Source organism: Heterodontus francisci, chromosome 23 (genome assembly GCF_036365525.1).
Source record: "Heterodontus francisci isolate sHetFra1 chromosome 23, sHetFra1.hap1, whole genome shotgun sequence".
Lineage (NCBI taxonomy): Eukaryota > Metazoa > Chordata > Chondrichthyes > Heterodontiformes > Heterodontidae > Heterodontus > Heterodontus francisci.
The window spans coordinates 52,917,094-52,934,948 of record NC_090393.1 but is presented as its reverse complement, the minus strand read 5'-3'; the positions used below and the strand labels follow the sequence as shown (position 1 = coordinate 52,934,948).

The following is a 17,855-nucleotide window of genomic DNA, read 5'->3' as shown; positions in this document are numbered from 1 at the left end:
AAACCTCTCTTTTGTGAACACAGAGACAAAAACTCATTAAGAACCCTGCCCACATCTTCTGCATGCTCACATAAGTTCCCTTGTACATCTCTGATAGGCCCTACCCTTTCCTTAGTTATCCCCTTGCTGTTAATGTACTGATAAAACACCTTCGGGTTTTCCTTGATTTTTACCTGCCAATAATTTTTCACATCCGCTCTTGGCATTTCTAATTTCCTTTTTTACTTCACCCCTGCACTTTCTATACTCCTCTAGGCTTTCTAAGGTATTAAGTTTTTGTGATCGTCATAACCTTTCTTTTTCTGCTTTAACTTACCCTGTAAGCTTCTGGATAACTAGGGGGCTCTAGATTTGGCAGTACCACCCATTGTCTTTGTGGGGACATGCCTACACTGTGCCTGTAGTATCTTGCTTTTGAATGCCTCCCACTGATTTTCTTTCAAGTAGCTGTATCCAGTCCACTTTCACCAGGTTACCTCTCAATTTTGTAAAGTTTGCCTTTCCCCCAATTTAGAACTTTTACTCCTGTTTTATCTTTGTCCTTTTCCATGATTATGGTCACTATCTCTAAAATGGTCACCCACTGTTGCTCCATCCACTTGCCCAGCTTCATTACCGAAGACTAAATCTAGAATTGCGCCCCCACTTGTTGGGCTTGTTACTTGCTGGCTAAAAAAGTTCTTTTGAATGCAGTTCAAGAATTTTGTGCCCTCTGTGTCCTTCACACTGTTTGTATACCAGTTGAGATTGGGGTAGTTGAGATCCCCAACTATTATTGCCCTATAGTATTTGCACTCAGAAATTTGCCTACATATTTGTTCTTCTACCCCTCTCTCACTATTTGGGGGTCTATGGTACACTCCTAGTAGTGATGTTGCCCCTTTTTATTTCTAAGCTCCACCCATATGGCCTTGTTTGATGATTCATTTAGTTTATCATCCCTCTCCAAAGCTGTTTATTGATTCCTTAACTAATAATGCCACCCCCTCCTTTTTTTTTATCTCCCTCTCTATCCTGCCTGAAAACTCTATATCCAGGGATGTTGAGCTGCCATTCTTGCCCTTCTTTAAGCCAAGTTTCCGTTATTGCAGGGATATCGTGTTGCCATGTGTCTATCTGTGCCCTCAGCTCATTGGCTTTATTTACTATACTCATTGCATTATGTTGTGTAATGAGGCTGGCTAATTAGTAATCTCATAGTAAAAGATCCACTGGGAAACAGTGAGCATAATACAATTGAATTCCATGTTAAGTTTGAAAGCAACCTACTCCAATCACAAACTTAAACAAAGCAAATTACGTAGGTATGAGGAGAGAGCTGGCTGAGGTTGATTGGGTATGTAGACTAAAATGTATGACAGTAAATAAACAGTGGGAAACATTTAAAGAAACAATTCAAAATGTTCAACAAAACTACATACCATTGAAAAACATTTTTTAAAGTCAGCAAGAAACAGCCATCCCTGGTTTACTCAGGAAGTTAAGGATAGTTCTAGATTAAAAGAGGAGGCTTATAATGTTGCAAAGAATAGTAGCAACTCTGAGGATTGGGAGTGTTTTAGAAATCAGCAAAGGGCGAGTAAAAAGTTGACAAAGGTGAAAAAATAGAATGAGAGTAAGCTAGCTAGGAATATTAAAACCGCTTGTAAGTGCTTTGACAAATATATACAAAGGAAGAGAGTTGTTAAAGTAAACTTTCCACAGATGCTGCCAGACCTGCTGAGTGATTCCAGCATTTCTTGTTTTTGTTAAAGTAAATGTTGGTCCCTTAGAAGCAGAGTTAAGAGAAATTATGTGGAATAAGGAAATGGCAGAGACATTGAACAAATATTTTGTGTCTGTCTTCACAACAGAAGACACAAGTTGCGTAACAGAAATAGAGGGTAACCTAGGGCCTAAAAAGAATGAGGAAATTAAGGTAATTAATATCAGTAGAGAAAAAGTATTAGAGAAACTTAAGGAACTAAAATCTGACAAATTGTTCTGACCTGATAAGTGGATGCACTGGCTATGATTTTTCAAAATTCCCTCGATTCTGAAATGATTCCAGCAGCTATTCAAGACCACAATTGAACATCACTATTCAAGAAAGGAGGGAGGACGAAAATGGGGAACTACAGGCCAGTTGCCTGACATCAGTCGTTGGGAAAGTGCTGGAATCTATTATTAATAAAATCGCAACAATGCACTTAGAAAATCATAGTATATTCAGGCAAAGTCAACAAGATTTTATGAAAGGAAAATCATGTTTGACAAAATAATTATCGTTTTTTGAGGATGTAACTAGTAGGGTAGATAAAGGGAAACCAGTAGATGTTGTATACCTGGATTTCCAAAGGCATTTGATAAGGTGCCACACAAAAGGCAAATTTGCAAGATAAAGGACTCATGGAGTTGGGGGTAATATATTGACATGGATAGAGGATTGGTTAATGGACAGGTAGCAAAGAGTAGCATGACTGGGGCATTTTCCAGTTGGCAGGCTGTGACTAGTGGAGTGATGCAAGAATCAGTGCAGGAGCTACAGTTATTTACAATCTATATTAATGACATAGATGAAGAGACAGAGAGTAATATATCTAAGTTTGCTGATGTTAAAAAAAGGTAGCTGGAAATGCAAGCTGTGAGGAGGACACAGAGAGGCTGCAAAGAGATATAGATAGGTTAAGTGAGTGGGTAATTAGGTGGCAAATTGAGCATAATGCGGAGAGGTAGAGGTTATTCATTTTGGTCGAAACTTGATGTTCAGAGTGACTTGGATGTGCTTGTACAAGGAACACAGCAAGTTAGCATGCAGGTACAGCAAGCAATTAGGAAGGCAAATGGCATGTTGGCCTTTATTACAAGGGGATTGGACAATAAGAATAAAGAAGTCTTACTACAGTTGTACAGGACTTTGTTGAGACCACATCTAGAATACTGTGTGCAGTTTTGGTCTCCATATTTAAGGAAGGATATACTTGCATTGATGGCAGTACAGCAAAGGTTTACTAGATTGGTCTTTGGGATGAGAGGGTTGCCCTATGATGAGGGGCTGAGTAAATTGGGCCTATATTCTCGAGTTTAGAAGAATGAGAGATGATCTCATTGAAACTTCCAAGATTCTAAAGGGATTTGACAGGGTAGACAGAGAGGTTGTTTCTGCTGGCTGGGGAATCTAAAACATGGGGGCACAGCCTTAGGATAAGGGGATGATCATTTAGGACTGAGATGAGAAGAAATCTCTTCACTCAAAGGGTTGTGAATCTTTGCAATTCTCTACCCCAGAGGATAGTGGATGCTCCATTGTTGAATATATTTAACACTGGGGTAGACAGATTTTTGGTGTCTCAGGGAATCGAGGGATATGGCAAGCAGGCGAGAAAGTGGATTTGAAACCCAAGATCAGTGATGATCATATTGAATGGAAGGGCAGGCTCGATGGACTGTATGGTCTACACCTGCTCCTATTTCTTATGTTCTTATGTAGTTTGTTTTGGACCAAACTTAAATTGGTTACCACTCATAATATCATCTTCTTTGTTTGGTGTCCATTGTTTCCTGAAGCATTTCAGGACATTTTCTTGTTCACTCTAGGCTCTATAAGATATAAGTTGTTGGAATAATACTGCTCTTTTAGTGATGTATTATTGAAAGGAGTAGGTATTAAGTATTCCGACATTGACTTCTTGTGATTTTCTGGCCTCCTACTGTGTTATGTTTCCTGTGTGCCTTGAGTAATCTGTCCTATTCTGGCTACAGGATCCTGCTTGCCTTGGAGTGCTGCTACTGTCCTTTGTTCTAAAGTAGATGCTTGCAAGGGACTGATGCCAGTAGGAGAGTCACTGCCTATTGATCTGCTTCTGCTTACACATCCCTCCCTACTGAAGGTCCATTGCTTAACTCAGCCACTAATCTCCTGAGTGTAGATGGCTTCCCTTGGTGTGTTAGCAAGCACATCAAAACTAGCCTTTATTGAATCTTTGTAGATAATACAGATTAGTGGCAGCATTCCTGTAAGGTGCTCCAATTCTGCTCACTGCCTGTATACCTGAGGCTCCCTGCTGACACTGATACTGAAATCTATTTAATTGATAGTATGCAGAGCAGGCATGGATATTTGCCACTTTGTTGCCAGCATGTACTGACTGTGAGTCAACTGTGGCTCAGTTGGTAGCACTCTCACTTCTTGAGTCAGAAGGTTGTGGGTTCAAGTCCCACTCCAGAGGTTTGAGTCTGATAGTGCAGTACTGAGGGAGAACTGTCGAAGGTGCTGTCTTTCGAATGAGATGTCAAACTGAGATCACGTCTGCCCTCTCAGGTGGACATAAAAGATCCAATAGCTCTATTTCAAAGAAAAATAGAGTTTTTTCCAGTGATTTTATTTATTTATTTAGAGATACAGCACTGAAACAGGCCCTTAGGCCCACCGAGTCTGTGCCGACCATCAACCACCCATTTATACTAATCCTACATTAATCCCATTACCCTCTCTCATCCCCACCTTCCCTCAATTCCCCTACCGCCTACCTATACTAGGAGCAATTTATAATGGCCAATTTACCTATCAACCTGCAAGTCTTTGGCTGTGGGAGGAAACCGGAGCACCCGGCGAAAACCGACACGGTCACAGGGAGAACTTGCAAACTCCGCACAGGCAGTACCCAGAATCGAACCCGGGTTGCTGGAGCTGTGAGGCTGCAGTGCTAACCACTGCGCCACTGTGCCGCCCAATTTGGCCAATATTCATCCCTCAGCCACCGTCATTATCACATTCCTGCTTGTGGAAGCTTGCTGTGTGCATATTGGCTGCGGTGTTTTCTACATTCAAACGGTAACTACACTTCAAAAGTACTTCACGGGTTATAAAGCACTTTTAGATGTCTTGAGGTTATGAACAATGGTATATAAATGAAAGTCTTTCTTTTGCATGCCTTCAAAAGGGAGCTGGACCAGTTCTTGGCTGGGGCAGAGGTCGCATCATATAAAAGGTAGGTGGATTAATAGTTAATTTATGCATGGACAATGTGATTTCCTACATTTATTTTGATCACCTGGGGGTGTTGGAGAGGTAGGAAGTGTCTGGTCATGATGCTGCATGCATCAGGAGTATGGGGGAAGCTGGATAGGCCAGCTGGTCTTTTCCTCTCTATCATTATTGTAAGTTCGTACTTAGTTTTCCATTAGCTTTAGCATAGTCTATAAAACATCCAGACTTCCAGAACTAGCATGGGTGAAGTTGCTCATTCCTTACAGTATTGAGGGAGGAAAATGTTAACTCCCACTTAACACCATGTGCATTAGTTTTATTCGAATATCTATTATACTGTATGCAGAATGTATGGTGACAGCTCTGTTGTGAAGGAAAGAGTGGAGTAATTATGCCAAATTACAGGATCCATAATAAAGATATTAAATTGTTCATCAACTGTAACTTGTAATATTTCTGTGTCACTCAGTGTTGAGGTTGTGTGATAGCATTTCATGTATAATTAGGTTCATATTAGCTAAGAAAGGTGGGCATTGTCATCATGAAATGCTTGACCAGTCTTTTTTATTTATTTTTTATTCATTCGTGGGATGTGGGCATCACTGGCTATGCCAGCATTTATTGCCCATCCCTAATTGCCCTTGAGAAGGTGGTGGTGAGCTGCCTTCTTGAACCGCTGCAGTCCATGTGAGGTAGGTATACCCACAGTGCTGTTAGGAAGGGAGTTCCAGGATTTTGACCTAGCGACAGTGAAGAAACGGCGATATAGTTCCAAGTCATGATGGTGTGTGACTTGGAGGGGAACTTGCAGGTGGTGATGTTCCATGCATCTGCTGCTCTTGTCCTTCAAGGTGGTAGAGGTCGTGGGTTTCGAAGGTACTGTTGAAGGAGCCTTGGTGCATTGCTGCAGTGCATCTTGTAGCTGGTACACACTGCTGCCACTGTGCGTCGGTGGTGGAGGGAGTGAATGGTTGTGGATGGTGTGCCAATCAAGCGGGCTGCTTTGTTCTGGATGGTGTAGAGCTTCTTGAGTGTTGTTGGAGCTGCTCCCATCCAGGCAAGTGGAGGATAGTCCATCACACTCCTGACTTGTGCCTTGTAGATGGTGGACAGGCTTTGGGGAGTCAGGAGGTGAGTTACTCGCCGCAGGATTCCTAGCTTCTGACCTGCTCTTGTAGCCACGGTATTTATATGACTACTCCAGTTCAGTTTCTGGTCAATGGTAGCCCCTAGGATGTAGATAGTGGGGGATTCAGCGATGGTAATGCCATTGAATGTCAAGGGGAGATGGTTAGATTCTCTCTTGTTGGAGATGGTCATTGCCTGGCACTTGTGTGGCACAAATGTTACTTGCCACTTATCAGCCCAAGCCTGGATATTGTCCAGGTCTTGCTGCATTTCTACACGGACTGCTACAGTATTTGAGGAGTTGCGAATGGTGTGGAACATTGTGCAATCATCAGCGAACATCCCCACTTCTGACCTGATGATTGAAGGAAGGTCATTGATGAAGCAGCTGAAGATGGTTGGGCCTAGGACACGACCCTGAGGAACTCCTGCAGTGATGTCCTGGAGCTCAGATGATTGACCTCCAACAACAACAGCCATCTTCCTTTGGGCTAGGTATGACTCCAGCCAGCATAGAGTTTTCCCCTGATCCCATTGACTCCAGTTTTGCTAGGGCTCCTTGATGTCACACAGTCAAATGCTGCCTTGATGTCAAGGGCAGTCATTCTCACCTCATCTCTTGAGTTCAGCTCTTTTGTCCATGTTTGAACCAAGGCTGTAATGAGGTCAGGATCTGAGTGGCCCTGGCAGAACCCAAACTGAGCGTCACTGAGCACATTATTGCTAAGTAAGTGCTGCTTGTTGGCACTGTTGATGCCACCTTCCATCACTTTACTGATGATTGAGAGTAGACTGATGGGGCGGTAATTGGCCGGGTTGGACTTGTCCTGCTTTTTGTGTACAGGACATACCTGGGCAATTTTCCACATTGCTGGGTAAATGCCAGTGTTGTCGCTGTACTGGAAGAGCTTGGCTAGGTGCGCGGCAAGTTCTGGATCACAGGTCTTCAGTACTATAGCCAGAATATTGTCAGGACCTGTAGCCTTTGCAGTATCCAGTGCCTTCAGTCTTTTCTTGATATCACGCGGAGTGAATCGAATTGGCTGAAGTCTGGCATCTGTAATGCTGGGGACTTTAAGAGGGGGCTGGGCTCCCCCATCATTGAGGATGGGAATATTTGTGGAGCCACCTCCTCCAGTTAGTTGTCTAATTGTCCACCACCATTTGGACTCTGAGCCTTGCTCCATTCTTGTCACATGCAAGTTGATGCATTTTGTTATATTTACAGTGTTGCATTTTGCTTAAAAATAATGTAAGAGTGTTTTTTGATTAAAATATGATGCTGTTACTTGGGACCAACAAATAAGGTCTCTCTAAATTAGATTGCCAATTTAAGGATAGTTAAGGATAGTTTTGTGTTGAGCATTTTTGACATTAAAAACAGTATAAAATGCAAGTAGTTGTTCTTCCTCTTCTCCATCACCTGGATTGGCACTGCTAAATCTCAGTTCACAGCAGGATCTTAGAAACAGCAGAGAAAGAAACCTTTGAACCCAAAAGGCTGGTCTGGATTTTGACCCAGGTCTCCGAGATGAAAGACCTGGTGTAATCCTCCCTGTCTGCTTTTAGCCTGAGTAAATGTAACTCTGAGCAATGAGTAAATGTTAAGATATGCTTGGCATGGAATCCTGTGGTAATTAGTGCTGCATTATCTCTCAAAATCTGCAGTGATGGTTCTTGGTGACTTGAATATCTTTGCTACAGATGGTTTGAGAGTTGATTGAGTGCAATGAGCTCAGTTTTTAATATCTGAACTCCTTGGTTAGATTACAACTAATTGATTTCCTGATGGCATTACAGTAAGTGGATTGTAAATTCTCCACAACAAATGAATAACTTTTGTGTTAAATTAATCATAAAAGGGGCAGACTCCCAACCTCCCCACCCCTACCCTGTGCGTTGATAATGTCTGGGAGCAATGACCACACACAGCCAAGAAATGGCATGTTATGATTCACTGCTCGTATTCTATACTGGCCTCTTGAAATACAACAACAACACCTCTTGTGTCCTTAGCATAGTTGAGAAATATTGACCTAAGTGCTAGAAAATCCTATCATTTTGTTTTCAGCCACAACCTTGGGGAAAACTGAAGAAATGGCCACCTCTGTTCAGCATTCAGAATGATACCGGAGCTAAAGGCTTTAAATTTTGGGGACGTGTTGCAAAGACAAGGGTTGTATTTCCTTAAGTATAGAAGATCGAGGCGTGTTCTAATTGAGATATTTAATATTATTAAAGGTTATGGTAGGGTAGATATAGAGAAACTATGGGTGAGTCCAGAACATGGGACAAAGGAGCATAGCAGGTGATGCCAGGAAGCATTTCTTCAAACCCAAGATAGTGGAAATCTGGAACTCTGCACACCCTTCTACCCCCAAACAGCCATTAAGGCTAGATCAGTCGAAAATTTAGAACTAAGATTGATAATTTTTTGATAGTTAAAGGTGTCAAAGGATATGGAGCTTGAGGTAAGTAAATGAGAGTTGAGATATCGATCAGCCATGATCTAATTGAATGGCAGAACTGGCTTAAGGGGCTGAATGGCCTACTCTTAAACCTGTGTTCAAAAGGGTAGAATTAGGCAGGGTGACCATCATTGGTCTACATGACTTTGGAGTCCATTAGGAAGAGGTGTGAACATCACTTTCTACACTACACTGCACACACATCCGGCGAGAGGAGCACTCGCATCAGAAGCGCCCCTTCCTTAAACAGGTTGGAGCTGGATTTAGTGTGCAAGTACTGCACATGAGAAGAAAAAATGGACGGCACACACAAACTGTGAATGATGTTTGAAGAATAAAGTTGGAGTAGACCAAGGAGTCTTAACATGTCCACACAATGCAGAGCAGCGATCAACAAAGCATGACCTGTAGTTAGAGAGTCTGACTGGGAAGAAGATGGAGCCTAAACAGCCGTCTGCATCTTGCGTTCTAGCAAATCCTTGGGTGTCATTTTGCTTGTGAGTATGAGAATGGATCAGCTGAGGCAGGAAATTAAATTCCGTCAATGGTATTTGACAGTTAGCTGAAAATGTCCTTTTGTTGGCACAAAGATTGAAGGTGGACAGTGAAGCGTTGTAAAAAAGGACCTTCCCCTCCTTAGGGAGTACTTTTCTCTAAATGACTTGCAAGACTTTTGTTTCCGCATCTTCCCTCCAGGAGGTTGCCAATACATGTCTGGAATACAGAGTGACTCATATTTCAGGATGAAGGCAGAATCTTCGGCTTGTGATAGCAAAACATTTTCAATGTTACATAGACAGCATATAATATACATTAAAAATGCACAATCCAAAATCGGGTCAAAGATTTACAAACTGACAGAAGTATTTCTCCTATTGAGGTTTTACTGAACTATTACGAAATAGTGTAAGATTGTAAAAGCTTGATTTTCTTAGTTACAAGTTAATTCTTGATTGGAATGTTTTGCAGCCTGATGCACCTTTACATAATATATAGGAGCATTATGTCCTCTTATCATCTTGGGGGTTAATTTTGACTTTGCGTGATAGTATAAAATGGGTGACATCAATTCAGCCACCCACTCTGCATCTCTGCCAATTTTCATTTCTATTTTGCCTTCAATGACACAAAGACATAATTACCCTCTCAGTTGTCTTATTACATAACATATGCAATAGCACTTTTTTGAGAATATACACAGTAAATTGAATGCTGTGCTGTCCCATGAATGTCATTTCAATCTGCTGTCGAAGTGAAGCTGTATGAATTAATTGTTGTTAAGCAAGCAGGAAAGAGTAGCAATGCAGTCATTATAGATGATTCCGTTGTCAGGGGCACAGACAGGCATTTCTGTAACCCTCGAGAGTCCCGCGTGGTGTGTTGCTTTTCTGGTGCCTGGGTAAAGGACATTACAGAGAGGGTGCATCATAATCTGTAGGAGAAAGGGAGTGAGCCAGAAGTTGCAGTACACATCGGTACCAACTGTAATATTACTTGTTCCTTTGGTATGTGAACTATTGTAAGATTCACACAACTCCAAGTAATATCCAAAGAATACATGGCTTTGTGTTATAACTTAACTAGAACCTATATATGGCTACTGCACGAACACACCAACACACACCTTACTCTATTGAGCTAAATGCACAACTACCTGGTCATGTGTGACATGACATCACTTCCTCCAGTGACCTTCACTTAGAGCCTCTCAAGATGGTCCCACAACATCGACGACATAGAGAGAGCAGGTATTGAAGTCCAATGGTCAGATGTTCAGGATTAAAGGAAGAAGTTAAAAAGTAGGACCTCAAAGGTAGGAATCTCTGGATTACTCTGGATCACATACCAAAGGAACAAGTAATATTACAGTTGGTACCGATGTGTACTGCAACTTCTGGCTCACTGCCTTTCTCCTACAGAAACTAGCTAGTGAGAGTAGTAATAGGTAGATCAATGCATGGCTTGAGGCATGGTGCAGGAGGGAGGGCTTCAGATTCATGGGTTATTGGGACCAGTTCTGGGGCAGGAGGCACCCTATTGAAAAGGGATGGGGTTACACCTGAACAGGACTGGGACCAATGTCCTCGTGGGGAGGTTCACGAGTGTGGTTGGGGAGGGTTTAAGTTAAATTGGTGATGGGGAGGTGGACACCAGCAGTTAGAAGTAGAATAGAGGTATAAGGTGCATAAAGAAGTGAGTGTGCTGGATAGTACTAGAGAAGGGAGTAGTACTGTATTAGATAGGAGCAGACTAAGAAGGACTACAAGGAATACAAAGACAGGTTGATGTATGTAAATGTACAAAGTGTGCTGAATAAGATTGGTGAGCTACAAGCACAAATAGCTGCATGGGAATATGACGAAGTCGCAATAACAGAAATGTGGCTTAAAAAAGGTGAGGATTGGGCATTTAATATTCAAGGATACAAAGTGTTCAGAAAGGATAGGGAAGGAAAAAAGGGAGATGAGGTGATAGTACCAATTAGGGAAGACATTGTAGTGTTGGAAAGAGAGGAAGTCCTTGAGCGGGCAAAGACAGAATTCATTTGGTTAAAGCTGAGAAGCAAAAAGTGGATGATTATGCTCCTGTAGACCTCCATATAGTGAGAGAGGAGCAAATCTGCAGGGAAATCACGGAGATGTGCAAGAACTATAGAGTGGTGATATGCTCAGGAGAACCTCTTTGACCAGTATGTCCTCGGTCCAACTCAGAAGGAGACATTGCTGTATCTTGATGCTGGGGAATGAGGTGGGCCAAGTGGACTAAGTGCCTATGGAGGAATACTTGGGTAAGAGTGATCATTGCTAATCTAAACCTTCTGATACAATGGAGAAGAGCAAGGAATAATCTAAAGTCAACTGTCTAAATTGGAAGAGGGCTAACTTCAGTGGGATGAGAGGGGATCTAGCCAGGGTAAAATGGAACCAAAAATTTACAGGAAAAAACTGAAATAGAACAATGGGTAATCTTTAAGGAGGAGATGTTTCAGGTACAGGCTAGGCACATTCCAACAAGAGCGAAAGGTAAGGGAATCAAAGCCAGGGCTCCTTGGATGACGAGGGAGATAGAGAATGTGATAAAACAAAAACAGATGGTGTATGATGCATGTCAGATGAATTCTTCAAGTGAGAACTAGGCCAAATACAATAAGTTGAGAGGAGAAGTGAAGAGGAAAACAAGACTAGCAAAGAGAGAATATGAGAATAGAATGACAGTTCACATAAAAGGGAACCCAAAAATCTTTCACGGACATCTAAATAGTAAGAGGGTAGTAAGAGGTAGGGTGGGGCCTATTAGGGACAAAGAGGGTTATATATGCTTAAAGGCACAGGCCAAGGCTAGAATACTTGATGAGTACTTTGTATCAGTGTTTAATAAGGAAGAGAATGCTGACAAAATATCGGTAGAAGCAGAGATGGTAGAGGTAATGGATGAGGTGAAAATTGATCAGGATGTACTAGAAAGGCTGGCTGTGCTTAAGAGTGGATAAGTCGCCTGGTCCATATGGTTTGCATCACAGGTTGCTAAAGGAAGTGGGGGTGGAGATAGCAGAAGCGCTTGCCATAATCTTCCAATCTTCATAGGTTTGGGGGAGCTGCCAGAGGATTGGAGAGTGGCAAATATGGCATCCTTATTCAAGACAGTCCTAGTAGCTACAGGCTGGTCAGTTTAACATCAGTGGTGAGGAAGGTTTTAGAAACAATAATCAGGGAAAAAATCAACAGACACTTCGAGAGGTTTGAGTTAATTAGGGCGAGCCAGGACAGATCTGTAAAAGGTAGATCATGCCTAATTCTAATTCATTTTTTTGATGACGTAACCGAGAAGGTTGATGGAGGGAAAGCAATGAATGTTGTCTGTATGGATTTTAAGAAAGCATTTGACAAAGTACCACATAAAATGCTGTTTACCAAAAATGAGCCTCATGGAATAGGAAGGTTACGGTCAGCTTGAATAAAAAAATTGGCTTAAGGACAGAAAACAGCGAGTTGTGGTAAATGGTTGTTTTTCAAACTGGAGGGTGGTAGACAAAGGTGTTCCCCAAGGTTCAGTGCTAGGACCACTTTTTTTTTTGTTGTATGTTAATGACTTGGTTATTAGAGTAAAGTTTCAAAATTTATCAATGATACCAAACTTGGAGGTGTGGCCAACAGTGAGGATGATACCAATCAACTGCAACAGGACATGGATAGGCTAGCAGAATGCACAGACAAGTGGCAGATGTAATTTAATAGTGAAATGTGAGGTGATGCATTTTGGTAGAAGGGATGAGGAGAGGCAATATAGACTAAATGGTATAGTTTTAAAGCGTGTACAGGGACAGAGGAACCTGGGGGTACATGTGTCTTTAAAGGTGGCAGGACATATTGAGAGAGTAGTTAGCAAAGCATATGAGATCTTGGGTTTCATTAAGAGGTATTGAGTACAAAAGCAGGGAGGTCATGCTGGACCTTTATAAAGCTCTGGTTAGGCCATAGATAGAGTACTGCGTCCATTTCTGATCACCATACTTTAGGAAGGATGTGAGGGTCCTTGAGACGGCGCAGAGGAGATTTACCAGAATGGTTCCAGAGATGAGGGACTTTAGCTACAAGGTTAGGTTGTAGAAACTGGGGTTGTTCTCCTTTGAGAAAAGGAGATTGAGGAGAGGTTTGATAGAGATGTACAAGATTCTGACAGGTTTGGATAGGACAGACAAAGAAAAGTTATTCCCATTAGCTGATGGTACAAGGACTAGGGGACACAGATTTAAGGTTTTGGGCGAGAGATGCAGCGGGAATGTGGGAAGAGCTAATTTACACAGTAAGTGGTAATGACCTGGAATTCGCTGCCTACGAGGGTGGTGGAAGCGGAGATGATGAATGACTTCAAAAGGAAATTTGATGGGCACTTGAGGGAAATAAACTTGCAGGGCTACAGGGATGGAGCCAGGGAGTGGGACTGATTGGATTGCTCTAGAGAGAGCAGATGTGGACTCGATGGGCCAAATGGCCTCCTCCTGTGCCGTTATGACTTTGAGATGGTGAGGTCAGTCAGGGTTTCATTATTATTTAGTAATGGAGGTTTGTAGATTGGAAGCTTCTTTCAAATTTTAGACTGCAGGTCAGAAGCCAGGACGAAATAGTCAGCTTGGTATTTTTAAAGGTGATTGCTGGTCACTGTCTCAGGCTGAACCTAGCTGTTTGCCATCTCAGCATCCTGTTCTGCCCCGACTTTCTGACCCATATTCTCTTCATAAAAACTGTCTTTTTTCACATCTTTAACCAAAGAGCTAGTAGCTACAGGCTGGTCAGTTTAACATCAGTGGTGGGTAAGGTTTCTTTGACCTCATTATTGTTTTTGTCACCTCCAGATTCAATTACTCCAATACTCTCCTGGCTAGCCTCCTCTCATCCACCCTCTGTAAACTTCAACTCATCTAAAGACCTGCTGTCTGTATCCCACACTGCATCAAGCCCAGCTTTGTCCATCAGCCCATCCTGGCAGGCCGATAATAGTTTCTGATCACTCAGTAGCTCAGATTTAGCATTCCCTCCATGGCCTCACCTGCCCCTGTCTCTATAACCTCCACCATCTCTGCAATCCTCACCCTAAGCTTTCCATTCCTCTGACTTGCCTCTTGTGCGCATTCTGCCTTTCACCCCAGCATTGGCAGCCATGCCTTCAGCTGCTCAGGGCCCATGTTTTGAAATTCCTTCCCTGAACCCCACTGCATCTTCCCCTCGTAGTAAATTGAGTGGGACATGTTGACATAGCAATTTGGAATTTTCAATCCAAAAACATGACCAAAAATTGTGGCAACAGAAGGTATCAGTTGTGGACAGTAATTGAAAGACGTAAGCTAGACTTTAGAATATCATATATATCACATATAATCAGTTCAGTTCCATCCTGATTGAGAGGTGATCTCATTGAAACATGTAAGGTTCTGAGAGGGCTTGACAGTGTAGATGATAGACTGTTGCCCCTGGCTGGGGAGTCTGGAACTCGGGGTCATAGCCTCAGGGTAACGGGTTGGCCATTTCAGACTGAGATGAGGAATAGGATTCTTCACTGAAGGTTGTGAATCTTTGGAATTCTACATCCTGTGGATGCTCAGTCATTGAGTATATTCAACAATGAGACTGATAAAGATTTTTCAACACTAAGGGAATTAAGGAATATGGGGATAGGGCAGGAAAGTGGAATTCAGGTAGATCAGTCATGATCTTATTGAATGGCAGAGCAGGAGAGAGAGGCTGCATCACCTACTTCTACTTCCATTTCATATGTTCATACGTTCTTATGTACTTATATCATTCTTAGCATCATGCTGCTGCCTGAATAGTCTGTCATGTGTTTGAACACTTAGCAATCAGTTATCACTCTGTGTGAGATGGTGAATCAATGCATATGTAATATTCAGATTGTGTGTGTGCGTGTGACTGACTCAGTGAAAGTGGTAAAGGACAGGCTCCTTATCACAAATCACAGGCTGAAAGAAGCTTTCATTGCTTTGAGTTCTCCCATTCAAATCCAAGACATATTTGAATGTTTAGATATTCGTCCCAATCCCTCCTTTTATTCACTGTCCTCTTGGTCTGACAGTGTTTGGTCGTATGTGTTTCATTTCCTCTAGCTGCATGATTCATTAAAGGAGTGGGCAAGTGCTCTAGATTTAAACTTCCTTCCACTCTCTTGTAATTAGAGGGGGAGACATTCTTCAAATCTCCCACCTTGCAGGAGTTTGCACATTCCTGCCAACCTTCTAGAAAGCTGAATTGAAACCCATTAGGTAGCATAGTATGTCAGAGCATCAGCACCTGCTCAGTGGTGTGGAGTGGAATGGTGGCTCCCATTCTGCTGAAAGGAAGCTGGGAGTGGAAGGCACCACAGCTCCTCAAGAAGTCACTTCCAGACAATCCAGTGCAAGGTATTAGCTTGGCCCAGTTGGGAGCTTTCTTGCCTCTGAGTCAGAAGGTTGTGGTTTCAAGGACTACTCCATGATTTGAGCACATAATCTAGGTGATACTGCTGCATTGTTGAAGTTGTTGTTTTTCAAATGAGTCTCAAACCAAGGTCTGCTCAGGTGGGTGTAGAAGAGCCCATATCACTCTTTGAAATGCAGCAGGGGAGTTATTTACATTGGAGTGTTGCGATAGTTCACTGGTCCCTGTTGGAAAGTGTGTGTGTATATGAACATTGGGTAAAAATAGGATGAGTTCAGTTGCACTTCATAACCACGATCCAGTCTGTTGCCAATACATGAAAAATGGCCAGTTGGGGTGGCATAGAGAATAGTGGAAATCAGATGTCCTCACCCCAGCACAGATCAAGATTTCCTGGAGGGTCACTGATCCAGGTCTTCACAGATGGCCCATGCATTGATCAATTTTAGTTGCTTAGATGTGCTGAATTGACACAGTGATTATTGGCATGTCCACAAGATGGGTGCCATGAGATGGTCTGGTTATTTTTCTTCCTCAGACAGTGGCAAGTATTATGGGGCGTTTTATAGTGATTGCATTGTAGCATGGGATAGATGTGCTGCAGGCAGATGCCTTGCGCCAGCACAGCCTGCTGAACGCAGGGCTTCATAGTGCATGGCTGTGACTGTGATCATTAGGTAAGCTGTAAGGAAAACAAAAACCAGGATCAACATCGAGATGAGTACAGATCATCACTTGTTCATTCCCTTAACAAATAAGGTCTGTACATATTGTAAAGGAGCTTCTCCTGGGTGAGCTCCAGGTCAGCTGCATCAATCAATTAAAATTGATTTGAATTAAGTATCCATTTGTAATATTGGTCTTAATGAAGAAGGGGTCTAACCTCAATGCTGAACATCAACACACGCTGACTGACCTACTGGCCGGGCTTTTATGTGCCTCTCTGAGGTTGCATGGGAGGCCGGTGGGGGTGGGAACGGAGTATCGGGGCAGTGGTGCAGCAGAGGGCCTGTCGCCCAGCTGTCTTCCCGGGGATGGGATAGGCCGATGACAGCCTTCCCACCCAGAGGCCAATTGAGGCCCTTAGGTTACCTATTAATGGCCAATTAAGGGCCTCTTCCTGCCGCCACTGGGATCTTACAAGGCGCTCACCCTGCAGGCTTTGTTGGCGGGTGGTGGTGGTGGTCCCTCCTCTATAGGCAATTTGTGGCCCACAGAGGCCCCCCCCCTACCTCAGGAACCAATTTCCCCCACTCCCCCGGATCCACCCTCCTCCTGGACTGCAAGACCACCTCCCAGTCCCCCATCTTTCCAGCTGGGATCCCCGCTTCCAGCACAAAATCCAGAACGCTATATGGTTCCAGCATTTTCTGGTTCTTTTCTTTCCTTAATGGCACCCATCTGCCAGCTGATCGTTGGCCTTGTCTCCAAGGCAGTGTGTAACACAGTAGCAGTGCAAGGTCTTTGTTCTGTCACTGTTAATGTACCTGACCAATGCGGTTAAAAATGGGCTAGAAAAATTGTGGTGTTCAGGGTGCACAGGAAAGCTGTGTTTGACAAGGTACCATAGTTTTTTTTTTTGAGTAACTGTAATGTAGTGAAATACAGCAGCCAATTTGCACACAGCAAGCTCCCAAAAAGAGCAGTGTGATAATGACCAGATAATCTGCTTTAGTGATGTTGGAAATTATCTGTTGTGTATATAATATACAAATGTATTTATACACCCTTCTAAACAGTGAGCAGCAATGACATTTCCTGTAGGTGTTGCTGTGTGGGTAATATATGATTCATTAAGCACAGTGAGGTTCTTGTAGCATTATGTAACAGCCCAACTTTAATCACTTTGAAATAAAAGCCAGTAATGCTGGAAATACTCAGCAGGTCTGGCAGCATCTGTGGAGAGAGGAACAGAGTTAACGTTTCAGGTCAGTGACCCTTCATCAGTCGCTGACCTGAAACGTTAACTCTGCTCCTCTCTCCACAGATGCTGCCAGACCTGCTGAGTATTTCCAGCATTTCTTGTTTTTATTTCAGATTTCCAGCATCTGCAGTATTTTGCTTTTATTTAATCACTTTGAGTTCCTTTTCATCAGATTGGATAGCTGTTATGCTAACAAACCTGATGCAATGCCACTGACACTTGATCTGCACCCATAAAATATTTGAGGTGATGCTCTGCTATATATATATAAAATATGTTCCACCCCTCCGTGTGAACTAATAAGAAATGGCTGCTGTTCCCGATCTGTTGGTGTATGAACAGGATGCAAGTCTATGGAAAAACAACTGCTCACAGCTTGGCAATCGGTTGGCACTTCCATTCAGAAAGGCTGTGAGGATGAGTGTTGTGGGAGAATG

The 17,855-nt window shown here is 42.8% G+C and overlaps 1 protein-coding gene across 9 annotated transcripts in view; it reads left to right on the top strand.

Moving 5' to 3' along the window:
* LOC137382817 (oxysterol-binding protein 2-like) overlaps positions 1-17,855 on the top strand; it is a 441,835-nt gene that overhangs the window by 362,288 nt on the left and 61,692 nt on the right. For 7 of the 9 annotated variants that reach the window (XM_068055286.1, XM_068055284.1, XM_068055288.1 and 4 more), the window contains one exon: positions 4,923-4,970. The exons of the other annotated variants lie outside the window; for them this stretch is intronic. In XM_068055286.1, coding sequence (XP_067911387.1) covers positions 4,923-4,970 — 48 coding nt within the window. The remainder of the gene's footprint in view (positions 1-4,922; positions 4,971-17,855) is intronic. 9 annotated transcript variants of the gene reach the window in all.